Below are 22,861 nucleotides of genomic sequence, written 5' to 3'. Positions count from 1 at the left end.
ACTGGAAGGGCTCCCAGCCCCTTGCCAGGTACAGGGCAGAGCTATTGTCCCCTCTGGCCTCAGGCCAGTCCCACAGCCCCAACCCCTGCCAGCAGGACGCTGGCCAGGGTGGCCACTGAACCAGAACCCAGAGAGGTGTCATCAACCTGTGTTTGCTTAGCAGGAGGGCCATGGTGGGAGGGCAGTGACTTCTGTTCTGCAGCAGGCAGACGTGACAGGCTTGCGCAGACCAGAGCTGCTGCCCCTCCACACCAGTTCAGACCAGGACAATACAGGCAGGGGAATGGGGATGCACACCTCCAGCCACCAGCATGCTGACCCAGGCAAGTGGCCGTTCAGCTGCGCGGTGTCAGCCATGCACAGTGTTCCCCTACACAGACGCATCACCGGCTATACTGCTTTTAAAATTAAATTGTCAGTATAAGCTGCCAACAGCCTCACTAACCACGTAATCCCACACCAATCTCTCTGCCTTCTTCCACACCTGAGGCCTTTTAGCAGCCTGCAGTTTCCTGCCACCCCTCAGCCTCCCACTCCACACGGGTTATAAAAATGCAAACCCAGCAAAAGTTGCGTAATGATTTACCAACTGCTGCTTTATTACCCAGCAGACACCAGATTAATCTCACCGGTTAAAACTGGGTGGACAGAGTCCAGGGCTCACACACCAGGCAGCTGTTTTCAGGCAGCCCACTCTCCAAGACAACCAGCAAAGGGATGCTAGACCCTGAGCGGGTGTTGGGAACACATCCACGTGGGGTTGCACACATCAGCATCGGGCTGTACACACTGTGGCAAGGGGATCGTGCCCAGGGCTAGCATCTCCGTTAATCGTGGGAGTGAATGCCCAGGGACTGGTGAAGCCCTGAATCATTTATGATGATGGTGGTATCACAGAGCATCTGGCCACACTACTGAGAGTGGCAGAGGTGAACAACCGTGCTGGTAAACCGAGGCAACCTTTCCTGATGTGCTGAGGGTGAACTGGCCTGGCCTCTGGCACGTGGGAAGAACTGTCAGCTAGCAAATTCCTGTCATTTACTGGGATGCTCCATACTTTGAACCCACCAGTTATTTCTCTGGATTCAACAGTAAGATATAACCTTTTGCACTTGTGGATGCTCAGAGGTTCTGTCAGAGCAGGCTCAGCTTTGAAATTCCTGCACGTGAGCAGATTGCCCACTGAGCAACGGCACCTCTCCAGCCCCCACCAGCCCCAATCCTTCCAGCGGGCAAAACTGTGTGCCACTGACCACGCTGCCCCACGCGGGGCCAAGCTGAAGCTGATTTTTCTCTTACATGCAAGATTTCTGCAGACACTGTAAATTAAATCAAATCCCACAACACTATGATATTCTCAAACCCAGAAATGGAGTTTGGCAGTGTTGAGGCAGCCCGCAAACACCTCTGTCAGCCTAAAGCTTCTCCTCACTACCTGTACCTCCGGCTCATTTACTCCAGCCAAGCAAATCTTGTTCATGGCTGCCCAAAACATCTGGTTCGTGCACCTACCCACCCACCCCCACCCCCAGTGTGTGCTGGTGGTGGAAAAAGAAGTGATGTGAAGCTTCAAAATTCCGTACACAGCACAGGCTGGAGGAGAGAAGGGCAGGGCACGGTTCTCCTGTTTAGCACCGCCACGTCCCCAACTCCAGGCAGCGGACAGCTTCCTCTTGTCAGTGCATGGTTTGTCGAAGTTGTCCCTTGCTTTAAGGACACGCAGCTCCAACACAGACGCTAACTGAGCTGGCACTTTGCTGCTGTCACCGGCTGCGCCAATGAGATGGATGCATTGACAGGATCTGGAAGCCAGGTTCACCAAGCTAATCCATGAGGCTCAAGGCACACAGACATTAACTGAGTAATCTTTGTGGTCATCTTAATTCCATCGCAAGATTATGATAAAGCTTTATAATTTATCCTTTGTAAAATACTTTGAAACTTTGGGTGGAGAGCACTTTGGAATTACAGAAAGCATTCGTTTAATCTCCTTTATTAATCATGTAATATCCACAAGGGAGACTGATCCCATGCAGACACCTCTTTATCTCCATGGAACTGTCTTCTCCACTCTCACGTATGTTAATTCTAAATTTTACCTTTGACAGAGGCTCTGTCATAAGGAATCTCAACGCTCCAGCTTCACGCAGGATTTTAATTGTCTTTCAAAGCGGAGCCAAAAGGTTTCTGCTTTCACCTTTCTTTGTTAAACCCGGCTTCCTAACGCTCTGGGGGTTGGTTGCTTTGGTTTAACTGAACAAAACTGAAATCTTAACCCGTCTCCAGTGAGGCAGAGGCTGAGCCAGCCCCGGCAGACGCGAGGAACGTAGCAGGTTACTGCAGCTGCTGGAGGGAAATACGTAAATAGCTCTATGGTGATGGGCACTGAGCCAGCTGCAGTTGGTCTGCGGATTTGAAAATTAGGCGCCAAATGGTTGTTCTGAAAAAAAAAAAAAAACCCCAAAAAAAACACCAAACCAAAAACAACCAAAAAAACCCGGGGGTTTGTTTTCACAAGCTTGGAGATCAGTGCCAGGTTTTATATAATAACAGCGCGGGGGGGTGAGCGCTGCGTGCTGCCCTCCCACAGCTCGGCTGGAGCAGCAGTGATCTAAGGGATGCTCGGAGCAGAGCCGGGATCGCTCCTGACCGATGAAGCGAGCTTTGTGAACTCGGAGGAGCCGCGTTTCAGAGCCAGTCCCCACCCTCCTCCACCACGCTCCCCAAATGGCTAAAAGATGAGGGACCTGCACGTGGAGGGAACCTGAACCCCCTGGGGCGCCGAGACCCTGGGGCTCCCCTTGCAGCCTGCGTAGCAGCCTCATGTCTTCGGACCCCCGAAAGTATAACGAGAATGAAATTCAGCTCTGTATGCGAAAGGCAAAACTCATAACGTCTGAGATTATTGGCCTGATAGTTATTTAAAGGTGACATGAATAATCCCTTCCTTGATCTTAGATTAATTTTGCTATTTACCTATGTAAATCGCTGCTAGTTATGCACACGAATGCTCACGGCTCCATCTCTGCAGGCTCCAGGGCTGCCGGCAGCCTGACTGGAAGGAAACGGTGATGTTGTTCCTACCTGGCCTCCTCATCTGTTTCCAGGGGTGTTTTCACAGTATTTTATTGCCAAGGAATCTGTCTTCCTATTACTTCAGACGAATTCCTGGGCTGCGGGGGGCCAGTGAGGGGAAGGCTTGGTAGCCAATGCTGCTCCGAAGGCTGTGCTGCGTCAGGCACCGCAATGCTTCCTCTGCCCCATAAAGGCTGTGCGTGAATGAGTCGCACTGTAGAAGCCTCTCCATTGCTCCTGCCTGACAGACGTGGCTCTTCTTAGCACATGGTATTATACGGAAATCGCTGTGTGGAAAAGTGACAAAGTGGATTTGTGGGAAGTTGAGGAGCCCTGACCACTGACACCCCCACCCCCGCTTCTTCCTTTGCCACTCCTCTGCTGAGATGGGGGGAAATATGAAAGGATTTAAAAATGAAATTCTCATTTCTTTCTGGTCACTTGAGACCAGGGTCTGGTTCCAGTACAAGAGTCTAAAAGGGCCACTCGGGTTCTCCTGACCATGAACGTAACTCACCTTCCTACCACGAAGGAGTGAACAATCCGAAGCACAGACCTGAATTCTCCTCTCCAGGCTTGGTTAATGCTTCTCCTGGTGTGATGCACGTTGAATTCTACCTTGGTGAAGAGATAAAAGCTGTAGCAAATTTACTAAATGTTGTTCAAGGCTCTTGCCAAACACACTCTCTTCACACATTAATTACAGCGTGGTGTCTTGTCTTGAAAAAGCCTTGTTCTGCATAGTCTGCCGTCTGCTTTAATTGCACAACTGTGCACTGTGTTCCTCTTTGCTCTCTTTTATATCTCTTACCAAACTTTCTCATAGCAGATGAGGAAGACCTCATCCGCAACACATGGCACGCTATCCTTTCCTCTACTCACTTTGGTGCTTTCTGTCCTGACACTGCTGGATGCAATTTTATTAAAAAAAAAAATAAAATTCTGCAGCAGAAATCTGTGGTGAGGTGTGAGTGCTTTTTCCAGGCTTGTTGTCATTGCTACCAATTTTTTAAGCACTACTGCTGAGGCTGGATTGATTTTGGACTGATAGGAAAACATTCTGTGCTGTATGGTTAATCTTTGCCCCTTCCTGAAATTACTGAAAATATCTGAGACAATCAATTAAACAGTGACAGGCTGCTCAGAGTGAGATAAGGAACATGAGGCAGAGGGGAAGTTAGGCAATGAAGAAAGGACAGAAATAATCCTTCTGTTAAAGACTTACAAATAATAAAAGTGTAGAATGAGAAAGGGGAGGGCATGGCAGCAGCTGCTGAGAAATGAAAGCAGTTGAGGTAAGAAATAGCAGTGGAAATCCTGCATCCCCAGGTTCACGAAAATGCCAGAGTCATTATGAAATCCCAGACAGCATCAGAAAACTGGTTACACCCAGCCGTATGGGAGACTGGTCGATCACTGAGACGATGCTCTGCATCAAAGGACGCGCGGGGCTTTCCTTTGCCTTTATTAGGTACTGGAAGTAATCTCTTCATGCATCTGACAGGAGAAATACTCCAGTGCTTGGCAGAGCCTATCGCTGCTGTCTGGGTTCTCCCACATCCCAAAACTTTATTCTTATCCTACCCAGACAGTCAGATATGTTGCAAGTCCCTTGGAGCCAGAACTCTGATACTGAGCCCAGGGCACTTGCAAGCTCCTGGCCTTCTCTCAGGGTGGAACCTGTGCGTGCATCAGCCTCCTCCAGTGCTCCACTTCCCAGAAAGAGTCAGCCCGGGGGAGTGGGTGAGGCAGGAGCCTCAGTGTGCTCTGAGCAGGTTCCCAATCCGAAAAGCCCAGGGAACGCAGCCGCAGGGATTGCCATGGCTGCTGGCACGGCAGGTACGGCAGCCTCACCTGGCCAGGTGAGGCCGGCACGGCCCCAATTGTCCCTCTGTTGAACGCTGCGTGGCTGTGTCCTGAGCTAACAAGTCAATTTACCTTCTGACAGCAGAGAGGCAGGTCATTCTAAAATCGTTTGGGGTGAACTGCCAAAGTCCTTAGTGAAAAACGTATTGCTAAATATTGAGAGATGAATGACAACGCTGACCCTGGTTCATCAGGGTGATCCAAGCGGACCAATACTGGAACAGATGCTCATTCTGGGACCAAAGTGTGCACTGTACTCCTGTAAAACACGGTTGCCTAGTGGGGTCTCAGCTTTTCCCCTTCCCCCGTTCCCTTGATGTCTCCTCTCCCCATTCCAGCCCCAAACTGTTCTGTTTTTTTTTAGCAGAGGTAGGAAAAGCGAATGTACACATTCAGTTCACAAGCAGGGGAGACTGGTGCCAAGGGTGAAAGTCTGCCAGTGTTCTGGTAACTGCTAAAGAAAGAGACCTTCTAAAAAATGCAGAAAATACCAGGTATTATTATTGAGGCATATTTCAGGAAGTGTTTCTAGAAAAAAATATTTTACTGCAACAAAGTTGGGATCAGCACTGTGAAAATCACTGGTAACATTGTAGGCAACAAAAACCCACAAACCCTTGAAACATTCAAAGGTTCTAAGCCATTATCTGAAAAATCTGATAGAAAAATAAGGGGGAGGTTTGGGCTAAACTTCATGAACAAAGGGGATTTATGCCTGGATTACATTATCATTCAAAATCGGGCAAAAAGTTGAAAAGCATTTCCAAAATCGATGCGCTAAGTATCACGTCAAACCACAAGAGCTGATGCAAAATGGCTCATACGGAGGCTTTCCGCGCTCCTGCAGTGTTTTCTTCTGGCTTAACATAACCTAAGTTTATAAGTGGTCTTCCACGAATCCACTAGTTGGAAACGGCGTGTGGAGGGAGAACAAGCTCCCGGCAGGAGCACGGCGGGATGCTCCGGCGTTTCCCTGCCTCTCCCGGGGCCGGCAGCTCGTTCAAATGATGCCGGGGCAGCCCCGGCCGCGGGCAGGCGCTGGAGCCCAGCCAGGAGCAGGCAGTTTAGCATCAGCAGGCAGTTAAGCATCATCAGCAGGCAGTTTAGCATTTGCAGCCAGGCGCCAAAATTCAAAAAACGCTCCGTGCATCCAGCGCCGGGGGGCGGCCGGGAACAATGGGGCGGGGGGCGGCCCCGGGGCCGGGGCTGGCCGGGCTGCGGCTGCCGGCGCTCGGCGGGGCCATGGGCAGGGGCCGCCCGCCCCGCCGCGGCACCCTGGGACTTGTAGTCCCGGCTCCCTGCCGCCTCCTCCAGAGCCAGGCGTGCCCCAGCCAAGCTGGATGTGGTCGGGGAGCCGAGCTGTGCAGCGTGTCACCCCGTCGGGCAGGGAGGGTGTGTAAGTGCTGCAGAGGGGGCACGTGCAGGGGGCTATATGCTTCACTTATTTCAGCTGCAGCCATAACCCCCCCCCAAGCAAGCTGCCGATCCCCACAGCTCCGCGGACGTGATGGGGGTCCTGCCCTCCGCTCTGCTCCGCGGACACGATGGGGGTCCTGCCCTCTGCTCTGCTCCGCAGACGTGATGGGGGTCCTGCCCTCTGCTCTGCAGGAGGTGGAGGTGAAGGAGCAGCCGGTGTGTCCCAGGAGAGGTGCCCATGGCAGGATGGGTGCTCCGCTGCCCACCGGCCAGGACAGCGCATCCCGCATTGGATGCGTGGTTTGAAACTGCATCCATGGGAAAACCGACCCTCGGTACGGGCCGGCTGCTAGAGGTGCGCAGCGACTGCGAGAGACACTTACAGCTACTTGATGACGAGGGTATCGAGTGTTCAGAATTCCTGGATTTATTGTGAGGTTTTCCAGTTTGAGGGGTACTTGACATTAGGATCCCAGATCTCCTAACGAGGATTGCTCAGGTTCTGTTATGAGGATAAACCCATTCAAGCCTATTTGTCCAGCCTGGCTCCCCAGGCTCCTTTTCATATACCACATGCAGTATTTTCTTGCTCTCTTTCCATTTCTCCAGGTCTGTCCTCCCTCTCACCCACAGCACTTCGTTGCGTTATGTTCCTGCTGCCTCTTCTCCTTGCTGTCCACGTGTATGGGTGACAGACCCAAACTTGTTTTTTCTACTTCTCAGGCAGAAAATCTCCTTTTCCTCAGCTTTCCTTGGGAGCCGAGAGGCGCAATGGCCGTAAGCTGTTCAGCCGCTCAAGTTCTGGGGCATGAGGAATTACCTCGTGGGAATGGTAATCCAGTTTTAAGTCAGAAGTTGGGGTATATTCAGTAAAAATATGTTTTGGGAAAAATTGTACCCCAGATCTTTTAGACGGGAAAACTTCTTCATGGTTTTTAGTTTGTACATGTGGCTGTGTTCCCTGGGACGGTGGAAGGGCAGCTTCCCTCTTGAACAACCCGATCGGAGCCTGGGGAGGTGTTGCAACCGCTCAGTAAAACTTTTGGAAAAAATTGCTAAAATTTACCAAACAGCACATCTAAAAAATTCACCCCTGGAAGGAGCCCATTGGTATTTTTTCTGGGACACTGCACCCCCAGTTTAAGCCAACAGCAGGTCCCTGGCCTGTGAAGGGTCAGTATTAGCAGCAGGGCACGGCGAGCCCACCAGCGGCCCTGGAGCGGGTTACATGGCGATGCTTTAGGTGACCGAGGCGAACATGTGCCCTGTAAGCGAGACGCCACGCAGCTGTGCCAACACGCAGCGCGGCTAATGCTGCATCGGGGCGGCCGTGCTGCAGCGTGGGGGTGGCCGCCGGCGTGGGGGGGTTGGGGAACGTGGGCTTGGGGGGCTGCAGCGGGAAGTAGGGGGGCCATGAGGGGCCATTGGGGGCTGTGGGGGGCAGCAGGCAGCTGTGGGGTTTGTGGGGGGTAGCAGGGGGTCTGTGGGGGGCAGTGGGAGGGCTGCAGAGGGCCATGGGGGGCAGCAGGGGGTCTGTGGGGGGCAGTGGGTGGCAGCAGGGAGGTCCACGGAGGTCCACTGGGGGCTGTGGTGGGCGGCAGGTAGCTCTGGGGTTTGTGGGGGGCTGTGAGGGGCAGCAGGGGCCGTGGGGGGGCATGGAGAGCAGCAGGGGGGTTATGGGGGGGCATTGGGGGCTGTGGGGGGCCGCAGGGGGGCTATGGGGGGCCATTTGGGGCTGCAGGCAGCTGTGGGGTTAGTGGGGGGCAGCAGGGGAGGTCGTGGCGGCCCACGGGGGTCTGTGGGGGGCAGCGGGGAACACCGGGGGCCGCGCTCGGGCCGGGACCGGCGGGGGGACCCGCACCCACCATCGCCTGGGCGGCAGCGGGGGGCGACCCCTGGCAGCAGCTCCGCTCGCCGCCGTTTGCCCCCGCCGCCCCCGCCGGCCCGGACTGCAGCTCCCGGCGCGCCCCGCGCCGCCGCCATCTCGGCGCCCAGACTCCATTTCCCAGGCGGCGCCGCGGCGGGGGGGGCGATGTCCGCCATCTTACCGCTGCCTCCTCCCCCGGTGCGGCGGGATTGAATGAGCTCGCTGCCCGCCTGCCCGCGAATCCAGCGCCATGTCAGGCACCCCGAGCCGCGGCACCCCCGGCGGGACCCCGTTGTCGCCGACTCGCATCTCCCGCCTGCAGGAGAAGGAGGAGCTGCGGCAGCTCAATGACCGCTTGGCCGTCTACATCGACCGTGTGCGGGCGCTGGAGCTGGAGAACGACCGGCTGGTGCTGAAGATCTCGGAGAAGGAGGAGGTCACCACCCGGGAGGTAAGGCCGGGCCGGCAGGGCGAGCAGCGGCGGGCGGCCGCCCCGCTCCGGCCCGGGGAGCGGATCCGCGGCCCAGGGGCTCGGCCGGCCGGTTCCCGCGCGGCCCCTCGGCCCGCCCGCCCTGAGGCGGCTCGGCGGGCCCGGCGGCGCCATGCGCGGCCCGGCGGGCCCGGGGCGGGGGGCGAGGGCTAGGGGGGCGCCCGCGGCCCTCGGGGGTGCCGGGGGGGGCGGCTGCCCGCTCGCTGGAGGCGGCTGGGGCCGGCGGGAGGGCGCGGCGGGCCGGCGCGGCGGGAAGCGGCCCAGGGCGGCGGGCGGGGCCCGGGCTGACCGCGGGCGGGCGGCGTGGCCGGGCCGGGGCTTCGCCGCCGCTGGTGGCCCGTTCCCTGGGCGGGGGCCGCTGGGGCCGGCGCCGGGCACGGGCGTCCCGCCGCGGGGGAGCCCGGACCGTGTCTCTCGGCGCGGCGTGGCCGGAGGGCTGGTGCGATCCCGGAGGGGCGGGAGGGCCGGGAGTAACTTCGCTCCTCGCCGGGGGAGAGCCGCTGCGGCCGCGCCAGCGCCGGGGAACCCGGCCCCCTGCGAGAACCGCTCCGAGTTGCGTCCTGTGCTCTGGGGGCAAAGCCGGGTTTTGCTTTTCCCTACGCCGGGTTTTGCTTTTCCCTACGCCGGGTTTTGCTTTTCCCTACGCCGGGTTTTGCTTTTCCCTACGCCGGGTTTTGCGCTGGATCTGCGCCGCCCCCCGCCCCCCCCCCCCCTCGCTGGGGGCCGGCTGCCGGGCCGGGGGTGCCACCAATGTGATGAACGTTTTATGTTCATCTGGAAGTTGATGTGGAAAAAGTTTTGTGGGAAGCCTGCAGGGAACAGCCTTTGCTGTGCCTCCGGTGATGCCGTGGATCGCTGTGTAGCCGCCCGCCCCCCCCCCCCCCCCCCCCCGCCGCCAAAGGGTCTGGTTTGATGATGCTGGGGGTGGTGGGAGGAGGGCTTGGATTAATTTCGATTAATTTCGTTTAAGTAGACTCGATGCGATAGCATCTTGTTTTGGGAGAGGTTTGCCAGTTTGCAATCAGTGTACACCCAGGGTTGGAGTAGCTTTTAAGTCCCTTTGTACTACTTAATGAGATATTACAACTTCCATCATGTTTTCAAAATAACTAGGTATTTCTAAACATAAAACACGGCTCTGTCACTTGTCCGGTGTGAAATCATGCTACAAACAAAATAACCGCGTCTGGTTCGGGGAGCTTCGAAGCCATAGGTTGCTGCAGGCTGGGAGTGTGTGTTTGAAATGCAGGAGGCAGAAGGTAATTCTGTGGACAGCACACATGTAAGAAGAGCAAGAACAGGACAAGCAGACAACGTAGATGTAATCTCATGAGATTTTTTAATTTGAACTCCTGTTAGCAGTTCTGTGTGTTACCAATCCTGGAAGAATACTCGGATGCAAAAATTGGAAAATAAACTTGAGGATTTTGATATAAATATTGCTTGCTTTGTCCCGGAGCTTTCCTTCTTCACTTTTCTTCCAGGCTTCAATAAAAATCCTAATTCTTAGACATACTCTAACAAACTTTTTCAGGATTTCTTAGGCTCTTCTTTGATGTGTCATAGACAATGGAAGATGCTTCAGCTGGTCTCTGGACCACATGCTTCCCCCATCCCTTTAGGACAGCTTATTTGTTTACATGTGCCCAGAAGAGGAGACTTTGTAGTCTGATTGTTTTGATGCAGGATAGCAGACAGTGGTTTAGGACTGTGGGGCCAGTAAAACTTCAGATGGCTGCCAAGTTCTGGGTTTACTGGAATGGGAGAATGTCCTTTCACTTTCAGGACCAATCTAGTAAACTGGATTTTCTGCTGACAATTCAATTTTCTTATTGCACTGTTAGAATTTGTGTTCCTGAAATGATTAGGTTTAGCGTGAAGTAAGATATTAATCAAAAATAAACCTTCCAAGTCCCACAGAAACCCCCCCAAAACCCAAGCAAACCTCAGAGCAACTGTAATTTCTGTATAGAAGCACAGTTAAGCATAGTCCAGTGATACTGGCGTACTGTTCTGGCTTACATCATTATATCTTTATATTGGCTCTCCATGCTTAAAATAGACTGGGAAAAGAAAACAGTCTTCAAGATGAACATTTCCCTTGGTTGTCCTCAACTGTGTGTAAATTTGAGTCTGACTTTTTTTTCTTAAACTGTCTAAATATTCAAGTATTTTTGGCTCATCTCTGGTAGTGGCAGGGAACATCATTTGCCACTGTGGCAGGTGGAATGATGTGTGTTGCGGGATGGTGAGAAGTGGCTGCTCACCAGTGCGCTCTGCATTAACTCCCGAGACTTTTGCCTTGAGAGCAGGTGATGGGTCCATAATCCAGGGCAAATGGGAGGTTGAGGGTTGCTACGACAAGCAATAGACAATATCCTGAGAGAGACGTCTTGTCCATTGCTTGTCACTCCAGTACCCCACAGTGATCGCGGCTGAGAAGGGGGCTGGGGGTGAGGTCATGACTGACTTGCATGGGAACAAAAGGCTGGCATTCCTGTCTTGCTCTCAAAGCTCTGGTTCAGGAGAGTATCTTCTAGACAGGAGAAGTTCTCCTGATGCTGTTCAGGCAAGGACCATAGTCAGTGTTCTGCCAGGGCCTCTTGGCAGGTTTAAATCTGGCAGAATTAAAATCATCAGCTGATCAGGATGTTCTTTTTCCTGGTTGCTGTAATCGCCAATCTGCTGAAGATAGGAAAAAGCAGCCACTTTCTCCTCCGTTGCGCAGCCTCCTTAGTTTTACAGGCCACCGCTGCATTATGGCCTTGGAACAAAATAACTGTTTGCTCTTTTTTGAGGAACACGGGGCTGCCACCTCTCACCAGTAGAGAAAAGGAACTTTGCAGAAGTTGAGATTAATCTTTAGTCCTCTACTAATTACAGCCCTTTCTCCTGCTTTCCCTCACCCTGTCCAATGCTGTTCTACCTTGACTTGTATGCAGCAGGCCTCTAGAGAAATTAAAATGTATACACTAAGCCCTCAGACAAATACAAAAAAATATTTTGCCTGTGTAGCTGGTGGAACCTATAGTTGTCCTCGTTCTTTCTCCATTTGCTCTCTTGCATGAATCCCCATGTGTAGCTTGGCCTGTGACAGAGGAGAAATTTAGCTCACCCACTCGTTTTTCTGCCTCCCTAGTATGTGACTGATGCTATTCCTGCTGTGTTGGGGTCACTGTTACAATAACCTGATTTGTGAGGCTGGGAGGAGCAATACTGGAAGGGTGAAGAAGAAAAGAGTCCTAGAGCTCTTTCCTGAGTTCCCTTTCTGCTAGCTCCCTGCCCTCCAGCGCTTGTGATTGCATCTTGCAGAAGAGATGGTTCGATGGGCATGGGAGGGGTTACTACACTGTTCTGGGTACATCCCACTGGTCTCACCCACAGAAAGGAGAAGTAAGGAGAGAAGAAAAAAAAAAAAATGAGGACTCCTGGGACCCTCTGCCACTGACAGCAGTTGCCCTGGTGACCAAAGCAGTGTCTGCAGGGTGTTCCTTCTTCACCTGTCTTCCCAGCTCTGCGGGTGTGATTGCAGTTGGCTGCAATCTCACCTGGTCTCCACTTACCTGCCACTACTGCAGCTCCTGTGCCATCTGCCTGCACCATGTGTAGTAGCCAGAGCGACTCATGACCAGGGTATATAGGTCTGTTGCCCAGTTGCCACCTGCAAAATAGATGTTCAGAGGCTGATGTGAATGGTGGGTCGCTCAAAAGTTGTAGCCTCTGAGACATGGGCTTAAATGTTGTTGTTCTGGCCTTATAGACATCATCTGGGAGGTGATGGTGGCGATGCAGCACATGGCTGTGTTCTTGAGAACTCGACCGATGTTCTTGGGGAGTCTGAGCCATAAATGAGTGGCAGTCCTTTGTCAGCCCATAACTGTGTGAATAAGAACATACAGAGCCACACCTGGTGGGAATACTCTTATGTTTTGCACATTAATAAGATTAATGTTTAATCGCCAAATTCGTCTGTACTCAACTTGTGGTTGGATGGCATGTGCTCCTTGCCTAGCATGTAGGCTCATTGCCTTCTTGGCATGTTCCTTGTGTCTTCACTGAGGATTTCTTGCATCTTTTCCCAAGTGACTGCTGGGGGGTATGTGTCTGTGTTTCTGTGTCAGTCCTTGAGCTGCTGCACAGTGAGCTTTGGGTGCTCCCAGCACGGGCTGGTAGGTTGAGGAGCATCCAGCAGCCCTGCCTTTCAGACCGTGCTCTGGAAACATCTCTGTTTTCTTGTTCTCCACATGCCCTATTTCCTTGTCCCTGCGTTGCCCAATTACAAACTTGCAGGCTCTTTGCAAGCAAAAGAGGAAAAAGGTGAAAGCCCGTTCATGGTGCAATTTGTAGGGTGCCCAGCTCGGGCTCTGTGCTGGCAGCATTCGGCGGGGGTGACACGGCCATGCAGTGCATTGGGCTGCAGGCTGTCTTCTGGTTCCTGCTCAGCTCCCTTCCCAGGTTTTAGCTTTATTTCTTCCACTGCCTTCAGGTGGTGGGGGCTGCATTGTCACAGCAGACCCATTTGCTGGTCTCATGTGTCACCTCGGGAGGTTGGCTCACTCCAAGGGCTTGCATTCGTGATGTTGTAGAGGGGCTACTACATTTGGCCACATGACTGTTATCCCTGTTGCCCTTCCTTGTAGGCACCAGTGACTTTCCAGGGTGACCTGAAAAGTTTCAAACATGACTTGGTGGCTCCGGATGATTGTTGGTGGCACAGGGCCGTGGTGGTAGGGGGGGAGGGGTTGGAGGCTGGCTGAGCAGATCCGGCAGGGTGACATGGGATTGCACAACTGCTGTTGGCAACAGCAACTTGGTTTCTGTGACCGTGGAACCGTCTTTCAGGATTGACGACTGCTTCAAAGAGCGAGGATCCACCTGACTAAGTAGGGCAGATGCATCTTTGCCAGCTGGGTTGGTCAGCTTGCTAAGAAGAACTTTGAACCGGGAATAATGGGGGAGGGAGGGATTACCCTCCGGGAAGATCAGGTGAGGAAGCAGCGATGGGGTGAGCAAGCAAAAGGCCTAGGGTTATGTGGACAGAGGAAAAAGCAACAGAAAAAGGGTGAAATGGGAACACCCTGAGCGTAGGCATGGGAAGAAGGAAGTGCTCGTGGGGAAACATCATTGTCCTTCCTGCAGGACCATCGTGCTGGAGTGCCTCTCTGAAGTGCCCGTATGGCTGATGTGCAGCCCGGGGCACAGACAGATGGAGTGAGGGGTCTGCCGGCGGTTGCAGGACTGTGACCTCGTTGGGGTGGGGGTGGTTCACAGAGTGCTGTGACGATGGAGACAGGCTTTTCAGGAAGGTGAGGAGGGGGAGTTGCCCTTGATGTGAGAGAGTGGTGAGAGTGCCTGGAGTGCTGCCCGAGGACAGGTGATGAGATAGCTGAGAGCTTGTTGGTCAGGATTAGTGGGCAGACCGAGGTGGGTGACATTGTGGTATTTGTCTGCTACCGACCTGATCAAGAAGAACAGGTAAGTGAGGCTTCCTTCAGTCACCTGGGAGAAGCCTCACATGCCCTAGTCTTCATGCTCTGCTGGATCTAATAATAAATGGAAGAACTGGTCAAGGTGGTGACCATGAGACAGTGGAGTTTGCTATCTTTAGAGGATGGAGCAGAGTAAAAAGTGGGACCACAACTCTGGATTTCAGGAGTAGACTTCAGCCACTTCAGGGCTTCCTTTCAGGAGGAATCCCACGGCTTACAGCCCAGGAGAGAAAAAATGGTCTGTGAGAGCTGGGCTGATATTCAGGGGTGACCTCCTCCAAGCTTAAGAGTCATCCATCCCAACAATCGGGAAATGAAGCAAAGGTGGCTGGAGACCTGTATGCATGAGCAAGGAGGTCTGACTAAATTCAGACACAGGGAAGGTTGAGGTACTCCATGCCTCCTGGTGGTCTGACCAGCCTTCAGGAATCTCGGGTCTCTGAGACCAGTGGGAAAGTCTGGTGCAAGGAAGATTTGGTAGAGGAGCACCAGGATAGGGAACATCTGAACAAACTGGATGGAAGTCCATGGGACCTGATGGGTTGCGCCCATGAGTGCTGAGGGAACTGCCTGACATTACTGCAAGGCTAGTCTTGGTTATCTTTGAAACATCATCATGATGATGAGAGGTTCCTGAAGTTTGGAAGAAAGCTGGTATCTTCAGGAGGGGCAAGAAGGAAGATCAAGGGAACTACAGGCTGATCAACTTCACTTAAGCTTCTGGAGCGTGATGATGTCTTTTTGTGTGTCTTTATCTTCTCCATGCCTGCTTGTAGGAGCCTTTGGTGGGGAATGTTGTTCAAGCCTTTTGGGATTCCAGGCAGACTGATTTAGCTCAGTCTCCCCTCTCTGAATCCTTTTCTTTTCATCCTTGACTTTTCAAACCCTTGCTCATGCGCTTGTTCCCTTGTCCAGTGCTTCCCTTTTTTTTTTTTTTTTTAAAAAGCCATAGTAGTGACTTTCCCTCCCTCCACTCTGCTATGCTTATGCAAGTACCCACTACTTCTTTCCTCCTTTTTCTTTTTTTGTTTGGTTGGTTTGGTTTGATTACTGGATCTGTCATGAGTACCTGCTCTGTGGTTGACTGAACAAGTCCAGTAGGTGGTGAAACTTTTATTTTACACACGTCTTCCTCAGTATGACTCTTACTTGCGTGCCCTGTAATTCTGTTCTTCAGGTTAATGTTGACTGTACTGACACGGACTTTTCCCATTTTTAGAAACTTGTGTGGCATGAGCCATCTTCTAATGCTCCTGTACAAAGTGAACTCTTAAGTGAGAGCGTAAATGACTTGCTGATTGATTTAATGCAAAAAGTGGGGTATAGAAAGCTGTTAATACTTCCTGAATGTGATGAGTTGTTACTGCTTGTTTTGTCAATCTGTTCTATGATACTTTCAATGGACACTTAAGTGCAGAAATCTCTTAAAAGATTCCTCTAGTGAAAATCTAAGTAAAAAACCCAAAGAAACCCAAAAGGTATGTTTTCACTGCATTTTTTTTTTTTTTTTGGGTGGACCTTCTACCTAAACTGATTGACTTGGGGCCATAGACTCATGTATTATGCCTTTTTCATGAGCAGAGCAAGAGTAGTTACTTTCTACACCATTCATGAGTTGTTCTTCCAGCTTCATTTTTTGGTTTGCCATGTTGTATTGTGACTAACAAAAAATCAGTTTTATTTTTCTCTTCTGTACATGACCTCAACTCCTTGGAAAATGCTTTACTCTGTCTCCTACCCTTGTTTTGATCATCTTAAAGTATTTTGTATGTATGGTTTTGGCCTGCAGCTATGTCTTTATACAATATCTTGCTTTCTAGAAAGACTTTTTTTAAACTGCTTTTTTACTTGTTTTAACAAATAACTCAGCGTTCCCGAGTTGCCATGCTGAAACAATTGCGACAGTCCTAGATTTTTAACGTTTTTGGCTTGTCTTGCTTCTGCAAGGATGCTGAAACCAAGTCAGCTGAGGTGCTTGATGGTATCTTGGCAAATCCGCTCCTGTGTGCTGCTGAGGACCAGGTGGAGGGCAGCCTTCCCTCTTGTAGCTTCCTGGATTAGCCGCTCCATGGCACTCACTACTAGTGTATGAAGATACAGCTCAGGTATTACCTCCTGGATTACAGCTTGGGCTAATTAAAACCTGTTAGAATTACTGCATTTTCTGCCTCTCTGATCTCCTGTAATGCCCCTGTTTTGCTTTGTAGCTGGTGGTCCAATAATCACTATGTAAATCAATGTTGTTTATATATTCAGAGTGCTGCTTGCAGTTCTCTTAACTTATTGTAAAACATCGAGAGCCTGGGGGAAGTGTAAGGAAAAGGTGAAAAAGATGAGCAGAGTAGTAGCATAATTTCTGACCAGGAGCAAAACTGGAAAAGAGGTGAGAGGAAACCTGAGGTCTCTTAAGTCACGAGTCCAAACAAAGAGATTTGCCTAGGAAGCAAATATTCAGCATTTCTCACAACACAAAAACTAAAGGCATGAAATGAAATAATCAAGTAGCAGGTCTTAATCCACCAGTTGTGCTCGTATGATGCTTTCTGATGTGGAAACCAAAAGCTAAAGAGATTTGAAAAAGGATTAGACAAATTAACAATATTTGGTGACTAATGGGTTTTAATGCATGGAAGCAATTTTTAGCTCAGATTTTTTTTATCATTCCTTAACTTTTTGAAGCTAGGAGTATACGTGAGTGAAGAATCCTTGTAAGTTTGCCTCATTCACTATACTTCCCCTTTCGGCATTTGTATCAGCTGCTGCTTTTACCGCCTTACGCTGGGAAGGTTGGCATGGTCTTCAGGGATGAATTTGTATCTGAGATGTGGGGGACAGGAGATGATGGGTTGTGGTAACCCAAGCAAAATGGGAAGAAACAATGAAGGAAGGAATTTGAGTTGATAGATTTTATTGATAAAGAGGACAAAAAACCGGAAGATGTCATCAGATGGGTTACCCCTTGCATCCCAGTGTCTCTGGGAGTGTTCGAGGACAGCAGACACTACCTGGTGGCACTCTGCTCACAAGTGTGGTGGGACGAAGCACCAGAAATGGGCTTCACAGTTGCCAGATGCATTTATTCAGCTTCCTTCTCTTGTTGCTGTGGATGCTGGCTGTTGTTCCTATTGACTTTTTTTTCTTCTTTTTTGTCCAGAAGGAACATGTGAGGCTTGTCCTAGGAGGTCCTGCTTTGGTTTAACAGCATCTTTTTAAGGACGGCTGGAAGCGTCACTGTACGAGAGACCAAACTGAGTAGCAAATGTAGAGTCATTACAAAAGGGAGTGGGCAGAAGACTGTAGAGTCAAAACCAAGCAAAATCCTACCCGTACACTAAACAGGGGCGGTTTGGGGATGGTGCTTCTCTGGAGACTTCAGAGAGTCAGTAGACTCTAACTTGAGTTCCTTCTGAGTTTGAGGGGGGACAGTTCAGGGAACAGAAATACTTTCCAGAATTTTTCTCCGGGCTGGGGTGGAAAGGTGCTTTCAGTGAGGAGCCGTCTTGGGCCAGAGGTGCTGTCAAGCCTGTCACACCAGGCTGGTTCAGCTGAGCTGGCAGTACTTAGTTTGCTTTGAACCTACTGCTGTGTTTGGTTCTCCTTTCCCTGCTTGGTCAGTGCTGAAAATAAATAAGATGTTATTTTTTTATGGTCTAGAAAGACAGTCTTGAACTGTCCTGCTGTTTGTTTTGGTCACCTAAAACTTACATCCAGGAATCCGTATTCTCTTTACACCCTGTTGTTACGAGTTCTGACAAAGGTGGCTTAGGATGGTGGGTTTTGTTTTGGGTTTTGGTGGGTTTTTTTCCGGTTGAAGGTGTTCCTGCTCCTGGTTGTCTGCTGCCTCCCTGTGTCCTTACCTCTCTGTGATTCCTTTTTTTCTCAGTGCATTAGCTTAAAATTCTAGTGAAAGTGGTTTTTTGACTTAACACTTTGAACTGTGAATTGGACCTGTGTGTTTCCTCCTCGTCTTTGTTACTGGAATAAGAGCAGGGAAGAGGTTAACATGCTGCAGGAGGAAAGCAGGTACTAATCTACCACAACTGGTTGTGCTGTGAATGAATCAGTCCCTTTAATTAAGAAGCATAGTCTCTGGTTCTCTTTTTACCAACAGGTTCTAAAACTGCTTTCATCATGCAATTTTTCGCTCCATCTAGCTATATTCTCTCTGCACAGGAATTACATTAGGTGTTCGTTTATTCTCTGTTCAGAATACTGTTCTTTTGGTGGTGTAATGCCTCGAAAACATCATTTATTTACTGTATCACAACAGCAACATCTTTCTGGGACAGCATGGCACAACAACCTAGGGAAAAAGCTTTCTTCCTTTGTACCTTGACGTGCAATTCTGGTTTATGCCCTGGAGTACTGGGAAAGGATTTGTCCTTGTGTCCTGCACTATGGTTTACTGTGTGGCTCTGAACCTACAGCAATACAGCCCCGAGTTCCTGGTAGATGTCCCAGTGCAAGGATTTTAGCACGCTGAAGGGCTGAAGGTCTGAAGAAGGCTGGCATTAGCGGAGTGTTGTAGATGCAGTACCTGATGGTGCAGAATCAGTGCTTGGCCTTTGGGCAGTTGTATTTTGCATTGCAATTTGCAAATACCGTATTTTCACTCGAGGGTCATCCATAATGAAAGGCTTTACAGCCTTAAAATCTCCATAGTTTTGGTTTTTTTCTTGGCACTGTGGAGTGCTGTATGAAAGAGTTTAGCATCGTCATGGTACACTTCATAAAATCCCTTAATTTTGTAACTGATAATACAGAGTTGTGTTGGCTTGTGCCATAGACAATGATAGACATACCAGCTATGGGGAAAAAAGCAAAAGAAAACTGAAGCTGAATAAAGCTAGAAAGAATTAATTCTTTAAAGAAAAGTAGTAAGACAGCATGATAGACAGCCAAGTTGTTTCTGGTATGTGTTGTGCTTGTAAACTAAGGCTTCTCAGCCCTCATACTGTCGTATTTTAGTTAATTTCAGAAGTCTTATGAGAATATAGTCTATCAGGAACTCAATTATATCCTGACTGCTTTTAATCAGTCTTTCTGAAGACCAGATGGTTGAGTCTGTCATTTGTGCCACTCTGATGTTGAAATAGGCGCTCCTAGGACTAGGAATAGCAGAGTTTGCTTTCTTGCTTCCACATTTCATGCTTTGTTTTGGATTTTCTCTGCCTAAAGTTGGTACATTCTGCTTTTGGCTCTCACTCTGATTGCTCTGCTTCTGAATTTGTGTTAGTAATAGGTGTTTAGGTGTTCTGGTATCCTTTCATAGAAGCTATAGCAGCAATGTTCTATGGTCTTGAAGTTTTAGTTATCTGATACACCTGTCAAATAATCTTGTATTCTAACAAAAATAAAGGTGTGGAAGACTTTGAAGTGCCATGCTGCAGTCTGAGTAGCTGATTGTGTAGTATATCGAGTTGGGACGGGGAGAGGTCCGCAGGTCCTTACCCTCTGAGGTGGAGAACAGGAGTGGAAGCTCGTCTCTGAGAACTTCACATTTCTGTAGTTCATCTAGTTTCATTCTTTTTAGCTTTATAGTGCAGGAGCAGCAGAGTCAAATTGCGCCTTGGACCTTTATTCCACAAAAAAAGTCTTTTAAGTGTTTCTTTAAAAAACAATATTTCCCAAAGCAGCAGTATTGGAAATGAGGGTGAATAATTTAAGATCTGATTGCAGGTGTACTGGTCGGCCGCAGTTTCTCTCTTTGCAGGACTTGCACACTTCAGACATCGTATGTTATGTCACGTCCCAGTGGGAATAAAAATTAAATCTTGCCTTTGGGAATAGATCATAGGTAATCATAGGTGCATATAAATTGAAAACGTTTGCTATAGACTGTTCTTAAATAATAGAAATCATATCATATATCTTTCTTTGAATATAAGGCTGTGTGAAAACTGGTGCTGTGCTTCAGTTCTCAGATAGTCTTTGGGATGTTCTCATGCCTGCATACTTTTTTCCCCTTAGGTGAGTGGAATCAAGAGTCTCTACGAGTCTGAACTGGCTGATGCTCGAAGAGTTCTGGATGAAACCGCCAAAGAGAGGGCTAGGTTACAGATCGAAATAGGAAAACTGAGAGCGGAACTTGAGGAGTTCAATAAAAGGTAAAAAAAGTCCTCTGTGTTTGTTCTGGATGGCTTTTTTTTTTGCTTGAGGGTGGGGGTTTTTTGTTGGCATTTTGTTGTTGTTGTTTTATAAATTTTAGAATGGGCAGCATTTGTGGTGGGAATGATACTATTGATGCTTCTTAAAATGCCTTTTGGAAGCACTGCGCCCTCCCACAAGACTGCTGAGCCAGACCTGGCGTAGCCATCAGGCTGCAGTCACAGCAGACGTGACCGATGGCCTGGGTGAGGAACGTCCCCCGTCCTGATGTTCATGAAGTGTCTGTTCACATCTTCACCAGTGTCACAGGTGCCCGGGTCAAGCAGAGCCTGGAGGTAGATACATGCAGACTGCCTCCATCTGCTCCTTTTAGCAGTCCTGCTTGAGCTGCAAGCTCACAGCTCTGCGTTGTGTGACTGTCTTCCTGTGGCTTCCCCTGCCTGCTACCCCGCATGATGGCTGAAATATTTCCCTTGAGCAAACTTGGCTGCTTTCTGGAAAAAAGAGCTCTAGAGGATTACCCTAACCTGGTATCCTTCAAAGAACATTGGCACATCTCAACAGACACGTCGTCTGCCATTTGTAACTCCTCAGAGACCCGCAAAAGCAGGTTGCACTTTTGTAAAGCCTTCTGTCGATTTTCCTGTGAAGACAATAAACCAGGCTGAAATGATAAATGCAAATAAAAATGTGAATGAAAGCAGCTTGGATTGTCTTCCAGTGGCAGTGCTCGTGAAGGAGCAGGAGTTACTTTTTGCTTTCAGGAATTATTTATGGTGCTTTGTCAAGCTGTACATTGAACACTTGTGTTCATTCCCGTCCCGCTGGGAATACTTGCATGCTGCAAGGTGGGGGGAAGTATGGGCTGTGTAAACATACGCTGCAGTTCCTACTCCGTGTTGAAGTGGGATGTGCCCTTTAGGTACTGTACAGACAGAGGGTTTCCAGATCTGATTGTGACACACGCAGAGGGGCTTGTTTTAGTATGTGACAGGTGTGGTCAGGGCATGTGTCTGGAGAGTCTGTTCTGGAGACTCTGGTTGCTGCTCAATAGCTGTCTTATAAGCAGAAGTTGTGTTTTGTCTATATGTCTCCTGCAAGTTGCTGAGCTTGAAGACACCGCACATATGTTGCAGAACAGGATTTGCAGTGACAGATTGGATCAATGATTAAGAAAAATTGGTTACAGTTAATTCAAGTTCAGAGATCTACACCAACGAATGTAGAGGGAATACGAGCCCCGTATCTAGGGCGTATCGTGAAAGTGTGTCGACTTACTCTGTAGTTAGAAAAGGATGCACATCGTGCTGGAGCATGTAAAGAAATCCTGTCTGTCTATAGTGCATACCAATACCCCACAAAGCAGGATTTTTGTAAAAATAATTCTGGGTATTGCATTTTGTTAAGAGTTAGGAGCAAATCAGGAATTCAAGAAGACCAAGGGGTCAGAATTTTGGGAACCAAGACTCAGGATTTGGGCTGGGGAGCGAGGTTTGTATAATCCAGAGCAGTGCTTTTCAGCTTTTTTTTTCCTTTGCAGGCGTAATGGTTTTTCTGTGTTCGGGAGTTGCAGACCAAATACAGAACTTTTAAAGCCTATAGGTAGCAGGACTCCTCTGCAAAGTTATTTCTGTGGGCCTTTAAAAGCAGCTCGCTGACCACAGGCTGAAAACCACAGATGTACAGAAGAGAAGGCTGAGGAAAGGGAAGGAGAAAAATGAACTCTAAGATGGTTTAAAAGAAAAAGACAAGAAGCTGTTCCCTGCATTCTTAAGTGGTGTGAGGCTAGAATAGCCAGCTTTAACTGCAGCAGGGAAGAACTACTTCACATAACAAAACACTTCCTAATAACGTAACGACGCACACCTAGAGAAGCTGTAAAAGTTGGTGTGTTAGAGGGGAAGGCAGATAAATACTTGGTGGGCACAAGGAAGATGACCTTGATGATTTCTGTGACTTAGATATAACAGCTCAAATAATCACATTTGAAGTGACCAGAGTTGCTTTGCTTGTAATGAATACTGCTGAAGAAACACTGGTTTACTCCTGAAAGGTCCCCACGTTTCCACAGTGGATCGCTTTACTACTTTGTGTGGGAATACATCCTAGGGAGTGGGCTTGGCCACATAAAATACAAAACGCTGGGGATGCTCGTAGGCCACTTTGGGAGATGCAGGTGCTCTGCTGCTCAGGGGCTGTAGTCCAAAGTGATGGATGTGAGCAGTTAAATGTGCTGTGTAGCACTGAGATGGGAAAATCCTCTTTACACCTTGTGTGTAAAGCAGCTTTTTTGTTATTTCTTAGCTGTCAGAGTTGCCTTCTGTCCATGATGCGTGTTCTTCATTAGGCAGTGCATTTACAACACACTAGTACAAGCTGCGAGTTTTAAGAGGTGCTTATTATTACTTTTATTAGCTGTATTTGCAGGTTACTCTAGGAACCATATAGTGGTACACTAATCCTAATCAAATGTGTGTAATAACAAAATATCTGTAGTTATAACCAAGATGTGTTCAAGATGTGTGTATTAATATATTTATTTTGTGTGTA

At 49.5% G+C, this 22,861-nt stretch overlaps 1 protein-coding gene and 1 long non-coding RNA gene across 2 annotated transcripts in view; one reads left to right on the top strand and one right to left on the bottom strand.

Annotated features, from left to right (window-relative positions):
- Positions 1 to 5,420: 5,420 nt before the first annotated feature.
- On the bottom strand, positions 5,421 to 8,506 carry LOC129735815 (uncharacterized). Its single transcript, XR_008731678.1, has 2 exons — positions 8,406 to 8,506; positions 5,421 to 7,366 (listed from the first exon to the last, which is right to left on the bottom strand). It is a non-coding gene; the product is annotated as an uncharacterized LOC129735815 (long non-coding RNA).
- LMNB2 (lamin B2) overlaps positions 8,329 to 22,861 on the top strand; it is a 32,849-nt gene continuing 18,316 nt past the window's right edge. The window contains exons 1-2 of the mRNA XM_055706760.1: positions 8,329 to 8,675; positions 20,174 to 20,310. Of these exons, the coding sequence (XP_055562735.1) occupies positions 8,475 to 8,675; positions 20,174 to 20,310 (338 nt within the window). The 5' untranslated portion in view covers positions 8,329 to 8,474. The remainder of the gene's footprint in view (positions 8,676 to 20,173; positions 20,311 to 22,861) is intronic.

The sequence above is a fragment of the Falco cherrug genome, chromosome 4 (genome assembly GCF_023634085.1).
Source record: "Falco cherrug isolate bFalChe1 chromosome 4, bFalChe1.pri, whole genome shotgun sequence".
In the NCBI taxonomy this organism is placed as follows: domain Eukaryota; kingdom Metazoa; phylum Chordata; class Aves; order Falconiformes; family Falconidae; genus Falco; species Falco cherrug.
The sequence above is the reverse complement of the archived record's forward strand: the minus strand, read 5'-3'. Positions and strand labels throughout refer to the sequence as shown.